We start from the raw sequence: 25,341 nt of genomic DNA on the forward strand, positions 1-25,341 counted from the left end.
TATGTAACCTTGTGCAGTTAAACATCAGAAACTGTGAAAAACTGTTACCAGCAAAACTTGGTACCAGTATCTCTCCTTTACAATGAAACAGAGAGAAATATACAATCCTATGTTAAAATCAGTGGCAGTATTCTTTTTATCACTCATCATCATCTATTTGTTCAACAAACACTTTTTCAGCACCTACTATTTACCAGCATGCTGGAAATGAAAAAAAGAATGAGATAAAGTCCTTGCTCCCAAGAACTCACTATAAAGTAGGGAAGACAAAGGTACAAATAATTACACTAGAAGATGATAAGTACCATTCCAGAGACATCAACAAACCAATAAAGTAGGAAGTGACTAGTTCTGCCTAGGGAGTCAAAACAGGCTTGACCCCAGAAATGAGCATGTGAGCTGGGTATTGAATAAGAATTTTCTATGCAGAGAAGGGAAGAAAGGCCTTTCCAGGGAGAACGAAGAGCTTAGACTCTGTTGCATAAGTCAGAATATACCAATGGCTGTGTCTTGCATGGGTTACAGGTATGTACCAAAATACAGGTATGTACCACCCACAGGATGGCCAGGTGGGACCTGGGCAGCTAGCATCCCTGGGTAGCTAGCATCCCTGGGTTAGTCCCCTCCAGCCCTGCACATTCTCATCTCTCTCATTCCCACATACTGTAGATATAGAATTTTCTATGATACTGTGATGCAAAGAATGTTAGGAAGCACTGCCCCAGGTTGCTGAGAGATGACAGAGGTTTGTAAGGCTGGGAGTAATAATAAGATCAGGTTGGAATTTTTAACAACTTGATGGCAGACAGGAGTGGAGAAAAACTGACTCTTGGGAAGGAGAAGTAGGAGGCTGCAACAGATTATATGTTCAGATATACTGGCTGTCTCACCAGGTAGGGTCCCTCCCTTAGTAGGATCACACTCCTGCTTGGGGATATCAGGCTTAATCATGTAACTTGCTTTGATCAATGAAATATGAGTGGACAGACCCTGTACCCTTCCTTTGCCAGCAGAAGTTCTGAGAGCATATCAAAGGTCCACTATTACACTGTTTTCCCTCTGTAAGAGGCCAGCACATCCCAACAGTCAGTCTGAAATAAACAGGACGTGAAGCAGGCCTACAGCTGACTCTCAAAGACCAATAATGTGAGTAAAACATAGATCTCTGTTGCTATAAACTACTGAGACTTGAGGATTATTTGTTACAACTTAATCTGACTGATACAGAGGCTAACAAGGCCAGCCAAGATAGAGAATATGAGTGCCTGAACTGACAGCTAGTCCCCTCAGAGTCAGTAAATCAATCAGTGGAGGTTCTTAAATGATAAAGTCGCAAGAGAAATATGCTGTTTTACAATGGCTCCCAATCAGGGGTACGAGGATCCCTGGGGGTCTTTTACAAGGAAGATATGTCCTGCCAGGGCTGGACTGACCATATGCATTTGTGCTCCTCCGAGCTTACATTCTGCAAATATCTGCTCAGCATTTATTTACTCTAAATGGGAAGTAGCTGATTTCCTAGCAAAGCTTATTTCCCACTATCTTAAATCTGCATGTGAACCACAAGCTGAAATCTGAATAATTCATCTTTGCAACAGTGTGTGGCAATCAGAAATGTGACAGTCAGAAAGAATGTGCCGGTGCTTGACCCACACCATGGAGGAGTGGCTTACCTTTTGGGTAAGGTCACTGGCTTCACTGATGTACCGATCTCGCTCCTTTTCCAGTTGAAAGATAATCTTTCTCTGCTTCTGAGCCTCTTCTTTATAGTTCTGGATTTCTTCCTCCAGGTTTCTCCTGGCTTGTTCGTGGAGCTTCACCAGGTCTATCTGTTTCTGGGTTGCACTGACCGCCTTAAGCATATTCTAAAAATAAGGACAACACACCAGCCCCATTACTCAAAATGTTGGGAGATTTTTGGTTAAATTTACTCCCTGTCTTAATCCTAAAATAATTAGATGCATTGTTTGGGAGATGAATAAAAATAATCATATTTTTTACAGCTTATTTAGAGCTTGTTATGTTAATTCTGCACAGAGCACTATAGACATACCTATAAATGCACTAAGAGACAACATCCTCAGGAAGTGGGCACTATATCGCTCGCATATTAGGGGTAGGAAACTGAGAATGAGAAGTTAAGCTATTTGCCTACAAGTTCATACAACAGTGGAGTTAGGATTTGAATCCAGAGCTAGCTGACCCCAAAGCCAACCTCTGTCCCAGCTCTTGTCTTTTTCTTGTGAAGTTAGAACAGCTGAATCTAATCATGTAACACAGGCTTTGACTACAAAATAAAATAAAACCAACTTATTAAAAATACAGATACCCAGAATTAACATACACTCCAACAATATCACTCAGAAGAATAGAAAACAGGTGTTCAAACAAAAACTTGTATGTGAATGTTCATAGTATCACTATTCACAAAAGCCAAAAGGGGAAAATAACCCAAATGTCCATCGACTGATGACTAAATAAACAACATGTGTTATATCCACACAGTGGAATATTATTCAACCATAAAAAGGAATGAAGGGCTTCCCTGGTGGCACAGTGGTTAAGAATCCTCCTGCCAATGCAGGGGACACGGGTTCAAGCCCTGGTCCAGGAAGATCCCACATGCCGCAGAGGAACTAAGCCTGTGAGCCACAACTACTAAATCCCGCATGCTACGACTACTGAAGCCCGCGCGCCTAGAGCCCATGCTCTGCAACAAGAGAAGCCACCACGATGAGAAGCCCGTGCACTGCAACGAAGAGTAGCCCCTGCTCGCTGCAACTAGAGAAAGCCTGTGCACAGCAAGAAAGACCCAATGCAGCCAAAAATAAATAAATAAAAATTAAAAAAAAAAAGGAATGAAGTACACGATACAACATGGTTGTAGCTTGAAGACATTATTCTGAGTGAAAGATGCCAGACATAAAAAGTCACATATTATATGATTCCAGTTATATAAATATGCAGAATGGTCAAATCCACAGAAACAGAAACCAGATTCATAATTTCCAAGGGTGGGAGGAGGGGAAAGTGGGGAGTGACCACCTCACAGGTACTCACAGGTACAGGGTTTCCTTTTGGGGTGATGGAAATATTGTGGAACTAGACTCATGATGTTTGCACAACACTGTGAATGTACTAAATGTCACTAATGGCAAATTTTGTTTTGTATGTATTTTACAACAGTAAAAAAGAATTAACCTGTTTTTTTAAAAAACACAGATGTTCCAACTCCAGAGACTCTGGTTCAGTGGAGCTGTTATGCACCTAAATTTTTTTAAAAAGCTGCCCTGCTGGTTTCTGATGATATAATGGAAATGCCTTGGGTTGGCTGCCCAAGGAGCCAGGTTGTTCCTCTGGAATACAGAGTTAATAGAGTGCAACTCTGGCAGCCATGCTCATGATGAAGCAGAGCTTGTCTGCTTCTCTAGCCACAGCTGAATGGATCCAGTGACTTTTGAAATAGGGCCTCCAGATTTTTGTAACTCAGTAGAAGATGTAAACTTGAGAGCTGCTGGTGATAGCTTTTTTCTGCCATATGGACAGGGAAACAGAGAGAGACGATCCTCACTAAAAGACAGAAATGAAGCAAAAACTCAGCTGGAAGTCTAGTGGTGGAAGTAGAGAGCTTTCTGTGCATCCCAAGAGTGTTAGGCCAGGTTCCTATCTGTTCCTGAGGCCCAGCTGTATCCTTGGGTTCCATGAGGTGCCTCATAATTCCTTCACAAATCTCTAACCAATACAGACCTTCAGCCAGGTCTGAAAACCACTGGCATAAACAGGTTAAAAAAAAATGAACATTAAACCTTGGTCGGATGACAATGTAGAAAATGGAAAAGGTCAACTTTACTTTCAAGTATTGAATTAAACATTTGCTCTATGAAAGATAAAGCCACTTCAACATGACACTGAAAGAACCAAATATATTAACATTGCCGCCTGTCAAAACTATGTCACTTACTCACTCAATGGTGGCATTTCAAGTCAGTGGGGAAAGAATGTATTATCAGTAAAGGCTGACTGCATACCTGCAGAGGGGCAGGTGCTGTGCCAGGCATTAAGGATGCAACGGCCCGGGAAAAAAAAAGTTAAAAAAGTACCCTGCCCTAAAGAAGGAGTTGACGTAGTCAGATCAAACAAAATAAGTATAAAATTAATGTGTTAGGTGTCCTATTGTGGCAGAAAACCTATAGGTTGTTTATCAGAATATATAAAATATAAATGGATTAAATATTGTATGTGTTACAAATAAATTTAAAAATCTAAATCCAACATTATTTACATATATAAATTTATAGAATAAAGAAACAGTTACTAGGATCATGCAAAAAAAATTGATGACTTTCTTAAGGAGTGCTCAGCATGTAAAGATATCTAATCTTATACTATTTCCTGAGATTCCCTAAATAGTCTACTTTAAGCTAGAGAGTAATCTATTCAATACTTTGTTAACATTTATTCAATTCTGGGAAACTTAAAGAAGTAATAAAAATTCGGAATGAACAAATATAGGCTGTATCTACTTTGATGAGATGAAGCTATCTTGGCCAAAAGCCATCAGGCTGTCTGCTCTGGAAGCAGCCTGCCCACTCTACACCTGGCCCATCGCTTTTTCCTCCCTGGAGGAAATCCTTGAGCAGGAATGTTTACCCTAAATCCTTGAAAGTAGTTAATCTCCTAAGAGTGACTGTCAATCAAAGGAATCCTCTGGAAGGGGCAAGGAGGGGAAAGGGGGAGTGGTCTGCCTTGAATGGAGGATTTCCAGGCCTCAAGCTCCCCCAACCCCTCCCTCAGCTTTGGACCATATTGAGCTCAAAGACTAGGAGAAATAAGGGCCAAAGACAGAAACGAAAACCTACAACACTCCTGAAAAGATGGTGGAAAGGTTAGAGACTCTTTATATGGCCAACCAGCCATCCTTCAAACACCTAGAAGTTAAATGTTATTAGCACTCACTTGTATTTTCTGGATTAGCACAAGTTGCAGATTATAGATATTAAAATCAGAAATTTTGGACTTCCCTGGTGATGCAGTGGTTAAGAATCCGCCTGCCAATGCAGGGGACACAAGTTCGAGCCCTGGTCCAGGAAAATGCCACATGCCGTGGAGCAACTAAGCCCGTGCGCCACAACTACTGAGCCTGTACTCTAGAGCCTGCGAGCCACGACTACTGAGCCTACGTGCCACAACTACTGAAGCCCGTGTGCCTAGAGCCTGTGCTCCGCAACAAGAGAAGCCACCGCAATGAGAAGCCCGCGCACCGCAACCAAGAGCAGCCCCCCACTCGCCGCAACTAGAGAAAAGCCCGCGCGCAGCAACGAAGACCCAACGCGGCCAAAAATCAAGCAATAAATAAATTTATTAAAATCAGAAATTCTGATCAACTGCTAAGATGCCAAATAACACACCAGCAATAAAAACAGAAACCACAAGACACCCTGAAATCCCCTGCTGGTTTATATGATAATTCTCCGAAGTCCCTTTGTGCTCATAGGTGATAATGCGGTTTCAATTCACAGCCAGTGAATGGTGGAATGTGGATAGCTGCTTAGAGGAAAATTGAGCACTATTATTAATTCTAATCTACTTTTGTTTGCCTCAGAGTTTTCTCTCCCCTGCAACCAGTTATAGGCAGATATTACAGCACTAAAGAAAGACATTTATTTACTAGTGTTAGTGTAACAAACTCACCTTATTCAATAGGTCCCTTTCTCTCAGAAGCTCATCCACTGCTTTCTTATCAAGTTCTGCTTGTTTCTTGGAAGCCTCCACCTCTACATCACCAGGGAGAAAAACAATAATAAATATAAAGAAAACCTAAGAAAGAATCTGCCAAAGCCAAAGTGACATAAAACTGCTTTTTAGGGGCTTCCCTGGTGGCGCAGTGGCTGAGGGTCTGCCTGCCGATGCAGGGGACACGGGTTCGTGCCTCTGTAGCTATAAAACTACTTTTCGTTGAGTGTTCCGTGATCTTCATTATAACTCAGTGAGGTAGGTCTTCCTGTCCCTGAGGCTTAAAGGCCTATATGCCAAGGGTGCACAGCCAAGAGGTGGCAGGGCTGAGATTGGGAGTTTGGTCTCTCTGACTTCAAAAAGTCCTTGCTTTTTAAATCTTTTTTATTATACAAGTAATTAGAAATACAGGAAGAAATTGGAAATAAAAATAAACAGAAGGGAAAATTTTCTAAATCAGAATCTACTTAGGATTTTGATGTGTCTCTTTTCTGACTTTTTCCTATGCAAATATACATGTGTATATAAATATGAATATTTATACACCACATACACCAAGAGGGAATCATACCACACATACAGTTTTGTAACTTGTTTTATAATTAACAAACATAAAATAAATACCTCTCTATATTATAAATGTATATCTACATCAGAATTTCTAATGACTTCATATTTCACTGTATAAAAATGTATAATTTATTTAGCCAATCCCCATCTTAACATTTAAGTTGCTTCTTCTTTTTTAATTTTTTTGCAATTATAAGCAATAATCCTATGAAAGTTCCTGTTCATTTGTTCCTCTAGGAGAGGAAGTCCTGGATCAAAAGTGATTTTCTTTTTAAAAACATTTCTCCCCTACTGCCGAATTCTCTCCAAAAATTAATAGCAGTTTAAATCCACACCCAAACCACCACTGTTATTATCACTCTCTTTGATCTTTGACAACCTGATAGATTTTTCTAAACCAGTATGTCCATATTTAATTTACATTTCTTTGATTAGTAGTAAAGTAGACTACTTTTCCTGTTTAATAATCATTTATTTGTTTTTCTGTTTTTCAAATTGCCCACACTGGCTCTTTGCTCATTTTTCTCATGAATTGTTTACCTTTTTATGAATTTGTAAGAGCTCCTTATATATAATAAGGATACTAACTCTTTGGCAATATTTTAGACAATTTGCCTTCATATATAGTCTTTTGCTGCTAAAAAAAAAAAATTACCTTTAATTTCATTAAATCTCTGCATTTTGGCTTTATTATTCCTACATTTGACCTTAACTTTTTTCCCAAAAAGTAGTTTATTGTCATACTACCATTTTCTTAATAATCCATACTGCACACTGGTATGAAATGACACCTTTATCTTAGATGATAACCGTGGGTCTTTTTGTGGCCTTTCTGATCTCCATTGATCTGTTTATTCAGGCATTTTCACTAAACTATTTGATTACTGAAGTGTTATAATACATTTAAACACCTGGTAAGGCAAATGTTCCCTTCTCACTCTTCTTTTCCAGAATTTTATAGCTATTGTCACAAGTTTATTCTTCTGGAGGAAACTTAGAATCAGTTTTCAAGTCCCAAGCAACATAACTCACTGAAATTTTTTTTGGAAATATTAAACGTGTAGATTAATTTGGACAGATTTATATCTTTATCATATCGAGTTTTCTCATCCAGAAACTTGGTGTATCTGTCCATTTTTCAAGTCTTCTTTTATATCCCTCAAAAGAATTCTGTAGTGTTTTATATATATATTCTTACAGATATCTTGGTAACTTTATTCATAGATATTTTATTACTTTAGTTGCTATTGTGAAAGGGGGGTTTTCCATCATATATTGTAACTGGTTCTTTGTAGGAAAGAAAGCTATTGATATCCATATATTTATTTTATAACCTGCACCCTGTTGAACTCTTGTTAGTTCTGGCAATTTTTCAGTTCATTTCTTGGATTTTGTGGTAGGAAATCATAACATATGTGGTAGGAAATCATGCTCCTAACCATTATGTCACTCTTTGATAGGGCACAACAAAAGGAAGTGCTCCGTAAGAAGAAATAATGATGTTAACGATATCTGTAAAATAACCAGAAGAGAAAGCACGATGACTTCTGTAAACATGATTTAGGGATGAAGGATTGGGTTCAATACTTAATGGATAAAATTTTTTTTCAAAGCTTAAAACTATCACCAGCAAAAATACAGAAATTTTAATATGGAGTGTTTTCTGAAATTCCCTAAGCCAGTTACAAAACATGCTCTACTAGTTCTATTTTTTTTTTCATATCTGTCATTGAAGACATTAGATTGTAAACTCATGCTAGACTGTAAGCATCCTGAGGGCAGGAACCTCCATGCACCCAATGCCTAGCATAATGCCTGCACATAGTGTGTACTCAATTTATTGAATGAATAAATAAATGGAGAAATTATCAATATCAGCTGCAACTGTGCCTCAGTAAAAGATTATTTCCGATGTCTTAGGAGGAAAAATATCTGCACTTCTCAAAGACGTGACAAATATTTCTAATAATCTTATCTAGACATTTAGATTTTACTTAACTTTTAGGGAGGCACTGTACATTTTTTGCTTCTATGTATGTTATCTCAGTCAGTAATTTACAGCTGAGGTCAATGAGGTGTTCCTACCCCACATTTTCTGGTGCAGTCAGAATTCAAACCCTGATCCTCTGTCTCCAAGTCTCTGAGCTGTTTCTACCACACCATATTTAACTAACATATCCTATTTTTAATTATATTCTTTTTCAGAATGAGATAGTATTCTCTTACTACTTTTATAAGTGGTAATATATCTGGATAACAATAGATGACTTTTTTTTTTTTTTTTGGTCGCACTGCACGGCATGCATCCCCGACCAGGGATCGAACCCACACCCCCTGCAGTGGATGCACAGAGTCTTAACCACTGGACCGCCAGGAAAGTCCCAATAGATGACATTTAGTAAGCACTTACTGTGTGCTAGGCACTGTCCCAAGAGCTTTCTATATGTTAGCCATTTCATCCCCAACAGCTAAATGTGATAGAGGTGGGATCTGAACCCAGGTAGATTTGACTCGAGAGTTTGTATCCTTAATGATGTTTCTGTACTACCCAGCCTCCTGTGGCACTTAAATTTTCCCTTCACAGGTCAATGTGATAGTTGGCTAAAACAAGTGTTTCCCATATGGTAAAGTACTAACAGAGAAAAGGAGTTAGAAGCCATTAATTTTTGTCTCACTGATTCTGGGTATACTATTGTCTCAAATACTGCTCATGCGGAATATTCATTTGAATTTATCCCGCATCTTCGGTGAAAAAAGAAGACTGAAGGAAAAGACATGTAGAACCCAGACCTAAGATTATAGATGCTATTTACTCCATTGACAAATACTGAAAAATACTTTGGGCTCAGTATAACCTGTTGAAGAGTTTTTTAAGGTAAGAAAGTTCAAGGTATTCAAAACCATGTCTCCTCCATATTATCTACTTACCGTTTTGAATGTTATTTTACTGAATTCATTTGGCATGGTTTGTGTTTGCATGCATGGAGTTGCCAGATGACATTGGTTACCAATGAAACGCTCATAAACTAATAAAACAAAGCACAAAATGATTCTTGGCTTACCTCTCTCTAATCCCAAGATCTGATTTTTCAGGGTTTCCTTGTGCTGTTCCACTTCTCCCTTTTGACTTTCAATCTGGTGCAATTTCTTATGGATTTGTTCTCTGATTTTGTTGAGCTTCCCAATCTCAAGGCGCAACTGATGGACTTCTTCCTCTTTGGCCTATGATTATTGAGAGAGGATTAACCAGGGACACTCAGTCAATAAAGAGCCGGTGACTGGATGATGGTAAACTCACAACCAATAAAAGGACACTGTTCCTACGTCAGTGTAAAGCTGTTCTGTGGGATTAAATCAAAACACACAGTTTGGTTTTTGAGAGAAACTGAAAAAGTCTATATAAGCCATAATAAAATATATGGCTATATGAGCTAAAAACAATGAAAAGACTGATTAAACCTGATACCTCAAGATACCATGGAATTGTTGAATCAAACAAGATAAGAACGCTGAGTTGTATCATAAATGTGTGAAATTTGTGTACAAATGCTGTAGTGATTAGCAACTTTCATAGACTCACAAAGTGATCTCTCTTAGAGGTTATTAACATGCTATAAAATATTGAGTCTTTCGGATCCACATGTCCACTGTAGTGCAATTACATAACGTTAGAAAAGGGGCCCTCCTTCCTCAGAGTATGTTAGTCAATGACTGTATATATGGACAGGTGGACAGGGTAGCATTAATAAGCAAGTCTACACGATGTCAAAAGGTATCAAAACAGCAATTCCAGCAAAGTAAAGCACCAGATTTTTGTCTATGGATTTCAAGTTTTATGAATTTTTTTAAAATTCATTTTTTTAAAAATGTGCCATTCTTAGAAATGACTGGGAAAGCAACTAGTGATCCTACTGCAAATAAAGAGTAGCAATTATTCCTAGTTCTTGACAATGAAGAGGCTTCACTTAGCTGGGCACGTTATCGTCAGATCACTGCTAGAAGCAGAATCCCATAGGTTTAGGATCTGATAACAAAAATATTCCATCTTTCAAGGTGCCCCATGCATGTCATCAAAGGAGAGAATTATTGGCATAAGTATTTTTCCTTTAATTTCACCTTAGGGGCTAATACATTATTTTGCCTTCAGTAGTCGTTTCATTTCTGCTTTAACTTGGAGCATTCTCATAAAGAACGGTTTTGAGTCAAACATTTCTGGACTGCTTAAATGTTCCTCAGCCTCAGATCCTACCAGGTCCAAATTAGTTCATCTAAGGCCCCTTTCAATTAAAACAATAAGATGTTCTAATTCAGTAGTTATTAATCCAGACCCCATGGTTAGAAAAATTAATCCAGACCCCATGGTTAGACTTCAGAAAAATCCTGTAAACCTCTAAGACTGCACGCAAAACAAGACACAAGATGTGCAAATAAGTGTGCGTGCGTGTGTATGTGCACGCACACACACGCTTTCATCAGATTCTCAAAAGGTGCTGTGATGCAAAAACTGTTAAGATTTACTACTCGAATCAATGTATTTTCCTGATTAGTCACTCATTTTATGCCCAGTATTCTAACATGACTAGAGTAGGGCTTATGGATTTTTCAGAATTGGTGATAAACATAAAGCCGCGCTGCTAAGCATGTAGGCAGACAATATGTATCCAAGTATAAAACGGTTATCCAAACTTAATTTGCAAGCACTCTTTAATCAGGGCAGGGAGAATAGGAGACCTATCTTGAAATTTACATTGGACAGAAGTGAAAATCATGATTCTGCAGTCCTAAGCGTAGATATCAAATAGTACCAGTCCGACCCCCACCCCTCTCACTCCATACAAGTAGTGAAATACAATCTCACTTCTTTGCCACTCACATGTGTAAATGGTTTCTAGCTCTGGGCAACTGGTTACTTGCAAGGCTAAATTACAGAGGTGAACATCTGAGCTCACTTTGGAAAGTATTTGCATAGTCATATGATTAATAATCAGCTTAGCAATGTTATAAGAATGGAAGTTATCAAACTGCTTCCGGGCATAAAGCAATCACTGTAGGTTTACACCTGCCTCTGAAAGACCAAGGCTAATCCACGTTATCCAACCAAAGGCTAGAACAGCATCAGCCAATTCATATTAATAGGGAATGAAGGAGGACATGCTAGGGAACAGATATGTCACTTGGTGTTTACTTTGAGCTCCAACGCCTTCTGCTGGTTTTCCTGGGATAGCTGCTCACAGATCAAACTATGCTGTTCGTTTTCTTGCTGAAGTTTAGCATTTCTCATCTGAAACTGCTCCAGCTCCTTTGCAGCTCTCTCATTCAGTATCTGAAAGATGCAGAACGAGCTGGTTAACACTTTTGAATCTGATTACAGTAGCTGCACATCCACGCAGGAGGCCATGCAGACCTCCTGGGACAAGCACGGCAACCACACTTTTTTTGTCTTCGCAGAAATTGTTCTTTCTCCCCAGTGAAAGCATGAAGGCACTCAAATATGATGAATGTTAAATGGATGGGGGAAATGATGCCTTCTAATGAATAACACAGAGAACATATTTTTTTTTCTGGGCACCTTGGGAAGTCTTGTTCACAGGTGGTGGATAAATATTTTAATGCCTGTTTGCCATTTGGCAGGCTTAGCGTACACAACAATTGCTATAATCATTGCAAATGAGCTAGAGATCCAAACGAGCTTTATCGGCTGTGGGGCTCAGAAGCTATATCTTCAGAAGCAAATCCTGCATTAGCATGCCTACAACATTTTCATGAACAGAACCATTCACTAACACCAACACAAAACAATTCCCCTTCATCCAACTTAAGTCAAAACTGTGGAGTAGGGCTTCCCTGGTGGCGCAGTGGTTGGGGGTCCGCCTGCCGATGCAGGGGACGCGGGTTCGTGCCCCGGTCCGGGGGGATCCCGCATGCCGTGGAGCGGCTGGGCCCGTGGGCCGTGGCCGCTGGGCCTGCGCGTCCGGAGCCTGTGCTCTGCAATGGGGGAGGCCGCAGCAGTGAGAGGCCCACGTACCAAAAAATAAAACAAAAAAAACTGTGGAGTAGTAGTGGAATGATTTCTACCTCCCTGACTTCAGTGTCAGTTGGATTTTCCCCTTCCCAACTTGACTATTCAGAGAAGACAAGGTTTTATAAAAACAGAGGATTATATTTTGGGAAGTCATTTCTATTGGGAAAATATTAGGGAGATGGAGGGATATCAAAAAAAAGAGAGAAGATGGCTTAGAAGACACTTACTCCAATATATAACTTCCACTCAAGCAAAAGTTAAACACAGAAAGAATCTATCCAACTTCCCATCAATAGGGACTAAATAAAATTTTCCATGGGTCCTGGATGTTGCTAAACAAAGTACTATAGTTTTAACATGATAACCAAAAACCTCTCAAATTTCAGGCTCAAAGAAAGCCACATGTTTTTTTCATGGATGTTGCACACTGCATATTATCTATTTGATTTCTGGCTTTATATAAAATTAATAAAGCAATTGACAAATGTGTTCTACTATCTAATTTTTTAAGTAGAAAAATGATGTATGGCTTAAAAATACTTTGGAAACTTCCTAAGAGAACATGTTTTCAAGAAATGACTTTTTTCAATTAGATGAAATGGTTCTTCTTTAAGAAATTAGAAAAGACAGACTAGCATTTGTGTTACCTTAAACTGTTATTACAGAGGAAATGTTTTTTAAATATTTAAAACGCATAAAGACAGTGTGTGGTTTCCCAAACTTGAAAATTAAACCTGTTAAATATAAATCACGCTATATTCACATGCTGGAATGCTTAGAGCAATGAGAGTGAATGGTCTTCTGAGCTCTGTCCAATAGAACTTCCTGCAATGAACTAAATGTTCTCTATGTGCACTGTCCAATACGGTATCTACTAGCCCCATGTAGCTATGGAGCACTTGAAATGGTGCTGGTGCAATTGAGGGACTGAATTTTTAATTTTATTTAATTTCAAATAATTTAAATGTAAATAGCTGTATGTGGCTAGTGGCTACCATATTGGATACTGTGGTTCTATAACTATGTGGCAACAACATAAGTGAATCTCAAAAACAGGATATGAGGAGAAAGATATTAGACACAAAAGAGTACATCCTATATAATTTAATTTCTGTAAAGTACAAAAGCAGGCAAAACTAACCTCTGCTTAGAATTCAGAAGAGCGCTGACCTCTGGGGAGAGAGTGACTGGGAAGGGGCACAAGGAGTCTCCCGGGGTGCTATTTCTCAGGCTGGGCGCGGGTAACCAAGACGTGTTCAAGGGGAGAAAATTCATCAAGCTGTATACTTGTGACTTATACACTTTTCTATGTGTATGTTACACATCAATAAAAGGATAAAAAGAGATTAACCTGTTGGAGCATGGCAGGAGGGGGCTGGGGGTAGAGTATAGGTAGAGCATATCTACCTATAAGAGCCATTCAAAGACCAAACACAGTACAGTGCTACGTGCTGTGTTACCAACATCCACCAACATCTGCAGTGAAGGGAGTTTGCTGCTTTCCAAAGAAAATTCAAAAATCCCCGTTCTCGTCTGGCCAGGCCCCGTGGTGCAGCCCTGCCCAGCCTACCTTCTGTTCCTTCAGCTGCTGCTCCAGCTTCTGAAGCTCCTCCTTGCTCTTCTGCACGTACTGCTGCAGGGCCTTGATTTCTGTCTGCCTGGTGTCCATGTCCGTCTGAATCTGCTTGAGCTCTTTCTCTAGTTTTTCCTTCTTCCGAGTCTCCCGCAAAGCTTCGTTCTGATGTTGCTGGATTTCTTGTTGGAACTACAGGCACGGAAAGGACGATGGGGGTTGGGGTGCGGGAGATGAGCCCCTCAGGACGGGTCTCAACCAGCTGAACTTCTCCCGCCTCTCAGATATTTTCAGGGCAATGACTCTGAAGTAGTATTTCTCCTGCAGGAGAGTCATCTTTGAACTTCAATGTTCAAACTTTTCAAGAATATTCTGTATTATTTTTCAGAGCCTTGGCACCAAACAGCCACCCTGAAGGTGGGAACAAATCCACAAAGAAAGGTATAAAATCCAGTTAAATACTGGAAGCCCAGAATTCTAGGGAAGTCAAACATGGAAAGAATTCATCTAACTCTCCATCAACAGAAACTAAATAAAATGTAGCCAGCTACCCTAAATAGGAAAGTGTATTTTCCATGAGTCCTGGATATTGCTAAACAAAGTACTACAGTTTTATCATGACAGCCAAATTCTATGAAAAGTCCTTCTCCTATCTCATGATCAAAGGAGTCTCCTGTTTTTCTCCTCAAGCCTGCGCTTGTATACCATCTATTTGACTTCTGGCTTTATAGAAAAGTATTCAGAAGGATTCAGCTAGATGACTTCCTTACACAGGAGAAAGGCCAGGGGAACTGCTTTCACCATCCCCAGATGCAGGGCGCCCTGGCTGTCACAGGGGACACCTTCTTGGGCCAGAAATGTAAGCAGTGCCCTATCTTGGTAACTTCTCAGACAGAGAATGACTCAGGTAAAACCGCTCTTGCAAAAACAAACCAGAGAAACAAGCAAAACAATGGATGCTTCATTTGGTGACCGGGCTGGGGGCAAGGGGGTGGGGTGGGGGGAGGGAGGGTCATAAATCTGAGAAAGGAACAGGACCGGAAGGGAGCCTGGAGAAGGACAAAACCTCCTCCTAGAAGGTAATGGTCCTTGTCTTGCTCTCCGTGTCAGAGCAGACCTGACTGATGGTCTGCTCAGCCTCTTCCCTGGACCGCTCCATTTCTTGTTGCTGTTCAGTGGTCTGAGCTAAGGCCTCTCGTAATTTCACCACTTCTGAGAAGAGTTGGTCTCGCTCCTTTGTCACTTCTTCTTTGAACTTCAGCAAATCTCGGATACTAAAATAGAAGAACATGGGAGTCAGACGAAATGGCCATCTGCTCAGGGAGCCTTCTTATCATCCTCTGAGCTCGTTTTCATGGGAAAGACTTATGGTCAAGGATCAACACTATTCAGGTGTGAAAGAGAAAGATCTTTATGCCCTGATGTGGGAGCTGTTTCTGAGGGTTTTTTGTTGTTTTTTTTGCGGTACGCAGGCCTCTCACTGTTGTGGCCTCTCCTGTTGCGGAGCACAGGCTCCGGACATGCAGGCTCAGCGGCCATGGCTCACGGGCCCAGCCGCTCCGTGGCATGTGGGATCTTCCCGGACCGGGGCACGAACCCGCGTCCCCTGCATCGGCAGGCGGACTCCCAACCACTGCGCCACCAGGGAAGCCCTGTTTCTGAGTTTTTAACTGAAAAAGAGGATGTTCCAATAATAATATGCATAATATGACCCCTTTTCTTATTTTTAAGCAATTACAGTCTGTGTGTGTGTGTGTGTGTGTGTGTGTGTGTGTGTGTGTGTGTGTGTGTGTGTACTATAGGCATTTTTATAGAAGTCCAGAAAAATAGGCATCAAATTGATAACTGGTTATCTCTGAGGAGTGAAATTTAGGGTGGAAGAGTTGGGGGGGCTGATTTCTACTCCTTGCTTTCCACACCCCTGTAGTATTCATTCTGAAAGTAGAAAAACTATGTCTGATAAGACCTGTGCAGCAGAATTCATCTAGAACAAGGCAGCTACTTTAGAGCTGAGAAAGCAGAGAACTTGCATTTGAGACACTTGCACCTGACAGACATCAAATGACTGTTGGAAACACAGTAATTCGACAATATGTATCGACCAACACTTTTGATATAATTGTTTAATTAAGAACCTTCAAAACTGCAAACTCTTCTCCATAAACAAGACCTTAAATTCTAAGGTTACTGTAAAGACAGACAGCTACACCTAAGCGCACTGCTGAAGATAAAATTCTGAGTTGGATTGTTTCATCAGTTCTCCTCCTCATGTTCTGATTTTCATTAAAACTCCTCCTAAGCAAATCAGTTCCCTCACGATGCTCTTCAACAGTTGTTCTTCAATAGTTGCTCTGATTGTGCATGACTTCTTTTAATAAGAAAATAGATTCCATTATTATGAACACCACATCTACTGTTTATTTTACCTATTCAACATTTGATAAACGTATCTAGAAAGTACAAGAAATCTAGACAGCAGGTAGATTTAGTTAAGGATGCCTAAGGAAGTGTATGCTCATTCCTGGCTCATTAATTTATGCAAGGTTTTGCATGCCCTACAGAGTGCTAGATTCCTGGAGGAAAGGTAAAGATAGATGTCTTCCCTCAAGGAGTTTACAGCTTAATGGGCAGAGAAGCTCAAATAATTTCAGTACCATGTGATCAGTGCCATACTTGAGGGAGATGTTGGGTCCTATGGAAACAGGGAACACAATGACTCTTCTGCCTGGTCACTGGGTCTGAGGCTTGGGAGGAGTTTGGAACAGAGATGCTGATGGTGATAAAGTTAAGATGGTGTTTAAGATAGGTCTTGAAGGATGAATAGTTGTTTACTGAGTGGAGAGGGAAGAAAAAGGATCCCTGGCATAGAAAACAGTATGTCCAAAGACATGGAGGCATGAGCAAGCATGGTGCTGCTGGGCGTTAGTCTAGCAAGGCTGACTGGGGCAGATCTACAAAGGGCTCTGCAAGACACGTTCAAGACTTTGGGCTTTATCCTTAGGAAATGGGTAGCTGTCGAAGGTGCATATGCTGGAGATGGAAGCATGTAGCTACATGTTTTAGAAGAATAAGTCTGGTATGGAAGATGGTAAAGAGGGGAGATGTCTCCTCAAAGGCAGGGAGAACAGTTAGGAGTCTACTGCCAAATCCAGCAGAGAACAGGGGAGCCGCTGCTGATAGGAGGGGAAGAATGAAGTGATGTTTAGAAGACTGAGTCAACAAGACAAAACGTTAAGGGATGAAGGAGTAACAAGTGTGAAGAGCAACTGTTTTCTGGCCTAGAATCTGAGGTGGTAGGAAGGACAGTGATATGGCTAATCATGGGGCAGGGGGTGTATGGGAGAGGCTGGGAATCTGGGTAGAAAGTCAGCCATTCCACACAAGTTTGAGAGAAATAAAGTTAAAATCTTTACTCATTTTAAAACTGTAGCACTGATTTTATAGAGCCAGAAGTTTGATATAACCATGAATTAGAAGCTCTTGGGCATGGAGAAAGGGAGTATTAAAAAGAAAAAAATGGCAATAGATAGAAAGCTGTCTCTGGGAACCCAACAAAGTAGAGTCTTGTATTCACAAAGAACATTCAAGATGGTACCGGCAAGCCCCAGGCTGTCTGTTGAAGAAGGAGGCCTCTGCAAAAGCAAGTTCAACATGAATCAAGACGGCTATGACCTACTTGCTATCCTGGTCCATGGAGAGTCCAGACCCTTGCTCGACTAGTTTGCTTAGGTTCACTATTTCCTCTTTCAGGGCAAGAATCGTCTCCTTTGCCTTCTGCTCTTTGTCATAGGCTGAGTCCACCATCTTCCAAGCCTTTTCAATTTCCTAGGTGGGTCATGGGATATCAGTGAGAAAAACCAAACTAGGTTCCAGATGCAAACTAAATTGAATAAATAGAATAATAAAACAACTACATTATAGAAGCTATTTATGGGGAAAGAAGATTACATGTTATACACTATGTATTAAATGTATATTGATTTACTGCATTGTTCAACATGAGTTAGTCAATACTGAAAAGCAGTTTTAAAGGGGATACTGGCAAAGGATATTTTCTCTTGTGTAGGTAAATGTGGCCACAGGGCTGCTACATACTACAGGGGCTGCTATAACTAATGGTATTATTTTTAGTAAAGATGTTAAGATAGGTTTACAAAATTGAAAATGAAAGCTTATGTGCTTTCCAAGTCCAGATATTTTATAGGAAAAAAAAAAAAGCTTTATCACATAAGGAATGGTCTTGGATCCAAGTCCTAAATTTGAAGCTCTTGATAGGTTCCATATTAAAAATATATTTTGCCCTCAGGCCCCAAGTGAGCTCCTGGATGGCAAGGTGAACTTTAGAGCCATCCATAGAAATGAGGTCTTGGCTGTCACCTAATTGTACACAACAGCCTTGATAATTCCCATTTCCAGAAACCCAAGCCCAGGCCTTCTCATCAAATGCTTATAGGGGAAAAACAAAACTATTCTGAATACAAAGTGGAATATTAACAGAAATACTTAAAAGTGAATTACAGCCATTCGAGTACACGGACGAAGGACAGTAAATGTTGCAACAGCCTTGAGTTTTGCCCTGCCACTTAATTTTCTTGCAAATTTTCATCAAGTGCAATGTGAGTCCTTTTATACAGGTAAGAATCTATATGCTTAAGGTGAAAATATTATTTTATGTTGACAAGGAATAAAATGAGTGGAAGAAATTATTTAATTAAATAAATTCATGCTATTACATTAGAGAGAGAGAGAGATGATTCTTGGGTAACTGCAGCACATAATTTAGTGATTCAAAACAAAATGTCAGTTTAAGGGGTATGTTTTTCTGTAGCAACCATATGTACTATTTTTGGCAAAACAAATGAAGGATATTTAAATGAAATATGATTATATGAAATCTTGTCCAAAGCAAATTCACCAATTATATTTTAATCTATTCATGACTTCCATTTCCAGTTTTTTAATTTACAATAAAAAGTGGGGTCTTTTCTCATCATAACATGATTTAAAGCCTTCTTATACTGGTATTTTGCAAGGAGAAGAAGAAAATAACAATAGAGAGAAAAAGACACTAAAAATAGTGGTTCCTAAGAAAACAGGTAAGTTACATTTTGCACTAGTCTTGGAACTTCATTAGAATTGGGGTATGTTTAATTGCATGATATCAAGGGAATTATCTAAAAAAAACTGCGAATTATTTCTCAGCACTAGGGTTTCAATTATAAATTAAAATATCTTAACCTCTTAACACCCTGCAATCTACAAGGAACATTTGTGTTTTACCTTCAAAATAATGCAACACACTTGAGGATGAAAAAATAAAGTGTAAATAAAAGCCATACTTCCTCAATATCCCTCCCAGACTGAATCCCTGTTCTCGCATTATGAGGAAATGGGACGATCAAGGCAGAAGCAAAGGGGCGATAAGAGGAAAGATCATGAAAACTACCATCTGGAAATTCTCAAGGTAACCTCTCCTAAAACACTGGAAAACGTAGAAACATGAAAAGATCTTTTACAAGCTATCATCATAAGATATTTAATTACTTATCTTGGGTCAAACAAGACATACTGATATTCCTAATACTATACTTACTTATGGCCAATTGTTTTTGTGAACACAGTATTTCTTAGAAACCAAGCCAGTAAGGTTCTACCTTATTTTCTGCATTGTGAAATTCACTCAAGCTAATTAAGTTCTTTGAAAATTAACATTATTCCCTAGGCTTAATGAATATATAAATCATGTAAATTTTTACTTAATAACTCTTTTACTACCAGCCTAGAGCTGCCAGTATAATGAAAGGATGATGTTTTAAGTACAGGATGCATTTATGAAAGCTCGCCATTGGTTCCATTTCTAGAAGATCACTGACCTTCTTCAGGGATGTGATGGTGATCTGATCATCCTGAGAGAGCTTCAGGGCAGTGGCGACCTTCGCGGAATTAACCACAATCTCTGCATTCAGCTCTCTGCACTTGGCCATCAAACGCTTTTCATTGTCATAAGACTTTTTCATGACAGCATGAAGCTTCTCATATTCAACCCTAAATCTCTCCAAACTTTTGTCCCCTGTAAGTTCGCTGAGAACCTCCTGAAAATCCCTTTCTATTTCTTCATACGCAGTTTCCTCCAGCACTAGTTTTTCACTCTTTTCCTGTTCAAAAGGGCAAAGACGGGAATGAAGATTGAAATATTTACCCCATCACTATTCAGGAATGACTTATTATTCGTGAATAAAAGACCTCCATACAAGCAAAGATTGAAATATTTACCCCATCACTATTCAGGACTGACTTATTATTCGTGAATAAAAGACCTTTGTACAAGCAAAATAAAAGCCACTGACAAGCAGACGATTTAAAGCTGTATGATGGGAAGGCTCCTTGTTCATCCCGATACCTGTATATATGTATACGTAGCACTGGGACAGTAATATTTTCTACCACATAGTGTTAAGGATTAGATTAAATGGGATAATTCATGTTAAACACTTAGCCAAGTGCCCGGCAAACAGCAGGTACTCAATAAATTTCGAGAGCTATTATGATTATTCCAAGCCTGCTTCTTACTGCCCCCAGGACTGCAGATGGAAGCCACGGTATGTTGAGGTCAGACATAATATAGATACCATGAAACCACACTTACAGTGGAACCCATCCAGAACATGGAATATTCTCTTTAAAAATATCCCATCATTTTTACCCCTTAAAAAATTAGCCTAGGTCATCTCCACAGGAATTTTGAAATGTCCCCTGGGCAATGGTCATGGGCCTTCACATTTGCTTTCCATGATTAGCTGGGCAGCAAATTATTTAAAATGTAAGCCCAAACATACAGATGTAATTCAAGCAAGTCTGACTATGACTTAGATGATAACCCAGGACTATATGGTTATATATGAATTCTTATTTCCCTAGTGTTATGGTTGAACTGTGTCACCTAGAAAGATATGTTGAAGTCCTAACCCCCAGTAACTGTGAATGTGACCTTATTTGGAAATAGAGTCATTACATATACAATTAGTTAAGTTAAGGTCATACTGGAGTAGGGTGGGTCCTAATACCATGTGACTGGTGTCTTTATAAAAAGGGGGAAAATTTATAACTATGTGGTGTGATGGATGTTAACTAAACTTATTGTGGTAATCACTTCGAAATGTACACATATATGTAACTCTCCTGGCGGTCCAGTGGTTAAGACTCCAAGCTCCCAATGCAGGGGGCACAGGTTCAATCCCTGGTCAGGGAATTAAGATCCCACATGCTGCGCAGCCAAAAAAAAAGAAAAAGAGAAAGAGAAATGTATACATATATCAAATCATTACGTCGTACACCTAAAACTAATACAATGTTACATGTCAATTATAACTCAATTAAGAAAGGGTGTTAAAAAAAAAAAAAGGGTGTGGCATTTGGATACAGACACACCCTACCCCCCACACGAGAACTCCATGTGACCAGTGAAGGGAGACATTAGGCTGGTATAGCTGCAAGCCAAGGAAAGCTAAGGGTTGCGGGCTACCACCAAAAGCTAGGAAGAAGCAAGGAAACATTTTACTCAGTCTCAGAGCATGGCTCTGTGGACACCTTGATTTCAGACTTCGTGGCCTCCAGAACTGTGAAATAATAAATTTCTGCTGTTAAGCCATCCAGTTTGTGGCACTATGTTACAGATGCCCTACTTCAAACTACATACAGCACAATAATAATTTAAAAAAGAATGAGTATGGTTAATATATTTACTCAGAAAATATTGATTGAACATCTGCTGTATGTAAGTTGGAATGATGGAGGCTGGAGGAGATATCAAAGTAAGGACTACACGGCCTTCCCATAGGAAATATATACATGAAGAGCTGATGCGGTATGTGGGCAGAAAATGGAAGTATAGAATTTGATACCTGCCATAAAATGGATTCAGAGTTCTACAAGAACCTATAGGAAGATGGAATTACTCCCAGCAGCAAGAATTAAAGCAAATTTCATAAAGGAAGTGGCATTTAAGAAGGCACAAAAGGGAGACTGGAGTTTTCACAGGTAGATGTAAAGAGAAAGGGCATTCCTGTCCCATGGCAAAGCTTCATCAAAGGCTCAGGGACAAGCAGGTATCTAGGATTTGAGATTGATTAAGAAGCTCAAGTTAGCTTAAAGTACAAGAAATATGACAGGGAGAAGGAAGGAGACTAGACAGGGAGTTAGGGACAGACTGGAGGCCTCGAATGGCATTCTGGGGAATACAGAGAGAATTATTCTGGAAGCCACAGGTAATCACTTAGCCTTTTGAGCAAAGAACTGATAAGGTTTGAAAGGTCTTATTTTTGTTTGCAACATTATGCTTTGATATTCTACACTAAAAAGGACTTTAACATAAAAACTCTATTGCTAACACTGTTGGTGGGAATGTAAATTGATACAGCCACTATGGAGAACAGTATGGAGGTTTCTTAAAAAAACTAAAAATAGAGCTACCATATGATCCAGCAATTCTACTCCTGGGCATATATCTGAAGAAAACCAGAATTTGAAAAGATACATGCACCCCAGTGTTCACTGCAGCACCAATTACAACAGCCAGGACATGCTTCCACAACCTAAATGTCCATGAACAGAGGAATGGATAAACAAGATGTGGTACATATATACAATGGAATACTACTCAGCCATAAAAAAGAATGAAATAATGGCATTTGCAACAACATGGAGGTACCTGGAGATTATCATATTGAGTTAAGTCAGACAGAGAAAGACAAATAGCATATGATAGCACTTACATGTGGAATCTAAAAAAATGGTACAAATGAACCTATTTACAAAACAGAAATAGAGTCACAGATGTAGAAAACAAACTTATGGTTACCAGGGGGGTAAAGAGGGTGAGGAGGGATAAATTGGGAGGTTGGGATTGACATATACACACTACTATATATAAAATAGATAACTAATAAGGACCTACTGTATAGCACAGGGAACTCTACTCAATACTCGGTAGTGACCTATAATGGAAAAGAAACTAAAAAGAGTGGATATATGTATATGTATAACGACTCACTTTGCTGTACACCCAAAACTAACACAACATTGTAAATCAACTATACTCCAATAAAAATTAATTAAAACAAAAACAAAAAGCAAACAAAACCTCTACTGCTAATCAAAGAAATTAACTGAGACAATCTCTAATCCCAATAATAAAGTAAAATTCAAACTCACCCTGAAGATTTTGGGTAAGTAGTCTAGTTTACCTTCTGCTTTGTCAAGCCTGCCTTGCCCAACATGGAGAAAGTCTACATATTCTTGCTTTTCAAAAACACTTGTACTGGGGCTTCCCTGGTGGCACAGAGCTTAAGAATCCGCCTGCCAATGCAGGGGACACAGGTTCAATCCCTGGTCCGGGAAGATGCCACATGCCACAGAGCAACTGAGCCCGTGTACCACAACTACTGAGCCTGCGCTCTAGAGCCCAAGAGCCACAACTACTGAGCCCACGTGCTGCAGCTACTGAAGCCCATGTGGCTAGAGCCCATGCTCTGCAACAAGAGAAGCCATGGCAATAAGAAGCCCGTGGACCGCAAGGAAGAGTAGCTCGCGCTCGCCACAACTAGAGAAAGCCCGCGTGCAGCAACGAAGACCCAATGCAGCCAAAATAAATAAATACAATAAATTTATTAAAAAAATAAAACACTTGTACTCTTGATTACACTTCTAAATATGATATGCAAACAAAACAGAGTCCACATCTTAAAACAGATGTGGAGTCACAAGCATATCTATATAACATTTTGTATAACAGCATTAGTACTAACGTTAAACTCAACACAGGTTTTCTTCCTGACTAAAAAGCAGATTATCGCAAAGATCACGATACAGCGATTCCACAAAGGAGGAAAAATCATATTAAGGAATGGTGCTGCTGCTCTGTACTTTCCCCTTGTTGATGCTAAACATAAACACACACAAACATTTATCACAGCAATGTTCTAGGTTCCATCCCTGTAAACGGTATTAATGTCAACACTTGATCACTAGCCTAATGATTTGTTCACAGGAAAGGTTTTCCCTGTACACTTGGCACTTAGCACAGGAATGGAAAAATATCAAAGAAAGAAAAGTTTGAAAGAAACTTTTATGAACAGAAGAGATTTGTTTATGTTGCCATTTTAAAATATACTGCTATTAAAAGCAAAGCAAAAATAATCTCTTAGCTGTGACCAATAACCAGTTGGTATCTACACTGTTACAGCATATAATGCTATCTAAATTCAGAAGCATGATTTCAACATGAATTGATCAGAAAGGAACTGTGATGCTCCTTCATACGATACCTATCTACTGAGTGTTTACGATTAGCCAGGCAATGTTCTAGGTGCTGGGAGTACCAATTAGTGAAGGGAAGGAAAAGGAAAAAGGAAAAGAGAGCTGCAGTGAAAAATGAGACCAAAGTGGAAATGCCAACTTATGAAAGCAGAAGTGAGGAAAACTTGGCTGAGGTCAATTGAAAATAAAAATAAAAGAAATGAAGGAATGACTGGAGATTGTGAAAGGGAAGAGAGACTGGGAAATAACTAGTTTATAGTATTTGTATCTGGGGCTTACATAGGGTAAATGAAGAAGAATGAAATACACAAAGATGACTAGTGGGGGAGAAAAGGAGAAAATACTCAAAAGGAAACAACGGAAAAATTCAAGGAGAACTAGAAGGAACAGGAGGAGGAAATGGGAAGAAAAGAGACATGAATGAGTGTGGGCACCGTAAATAAGAAGTGTGGCTGCAGGATGGACGTGAGAGAGATGCCAGTGATGGAGCCTGGGGAGGGAGGAAGATGGAGAGTATGAGAGGGACTGTATGATAAGGAGAGAGTGGCTGACCACAGGAAGATGGAGTTTGCAAAGGGGGGACTAGATGTGGAGGAGACGGAATGATGAGGGGATGTGAATGGTGTACAGGAGACAAGAGAAGGAACTGGAACAGGGGTGGGGGCATGATGGTGGTGAGAGAAGCTGGCACCAGGGCTGGCTTCATGGGTGTGTGAACTATTCAGTTGCACGGGGCTCCTTGCTCAGAAGTGCCCTAGCCTTGGTTTAATGCTCTGCTGAAATTCTTAATAATTTTTTTAACAAGAGGCTCTGCATTTTCATCTTTCCTTGAGCCCCACAAACTGTGTAGCTGATCCTGGCTGGGACTGACCATGTGAAAGATAATATGGGGAAGGACTCTGATGGGGTGATGAAGGATTTGCATTAGGGCCATAATGGAGGAGGACCGTGACTGGCAAGTGATGACAGGGGCCTGAGGTTGTCCAGGTTGTAAATGAGGGTGCTAATGGACAGGCAAGGGGTCACTAAAGGGTTGCAGAAATAACCTCTCATCAGTGAGACTCAAGTTGGGGTGCGCTACAAAGTGGGGAAGTGAATGGAGGATTTAAGATAGTAAAAGAGTGGTCAG

The 25,341-nt window shown here is 39.8% G+C and overlaps 1 protein-coding gene across 1 annotated transcript in view; it reads right to left on the minus strand.

The window, feature by feature from the left end:
• CFAP58 (cilia and flagella associated protein 58) overlaps nucleotides 1–25,341 on the minus strand; it is a gene marked incomplete at both ends in the record, with an annotated part of 125,359 nt that overhangs the window by 85,899 nt on the left and 14,119 nt on the right. The window contains 8 exons of the mRNA XM_082854418.1: nucleotides 1,674–1,865; nucleotides 5,692–5,774; nucleotides 9,366–9,525; nucleotides 11,489–11,626; nucleotides 13,896–14,090; nucleotides 15,016–15,172; nucleotides 17,575–17,723; nucleotides 19,772–20,053. Coding sequence (XP_082710544.1) covers nucleotides 1,674–1,865; nucleotides 5,692–5,774; nucleotides 9,366–9,525; nucleotides 11,489–11,626; nucleotides 13,896–14,090; nucleotides 15,016–15,172; nucleotides 17,575–17,723; nucleotides 19,772–20,053 — 1,356 coding nt within the window. The remainder of the gene's footprint in view (nucleotides 1–1,673; nucleotides 1,866–5,691; nucleotides 5,775–9,365; nucleotides 9,526–11,488; nucleotides 11,627–13,895; nucleotides 14,091–15,015; nucleotides 15,173–17,574; nucleotides 17,724–19,771; nucleotides 20,054–25,341) is intronic.

This window comes from Leucopleurus acutus, assembly GCF_964270905.1.
Source record: "Leucopleurus acutus genome assembly, chromosome: 14".
NCBI classification, from domain to species: Eukaryota; Metazoa; Chordata; class Mammalia; order Artiodactyla; family Delphinidae; genus Leucopleurus; species Leucopleurus acutus.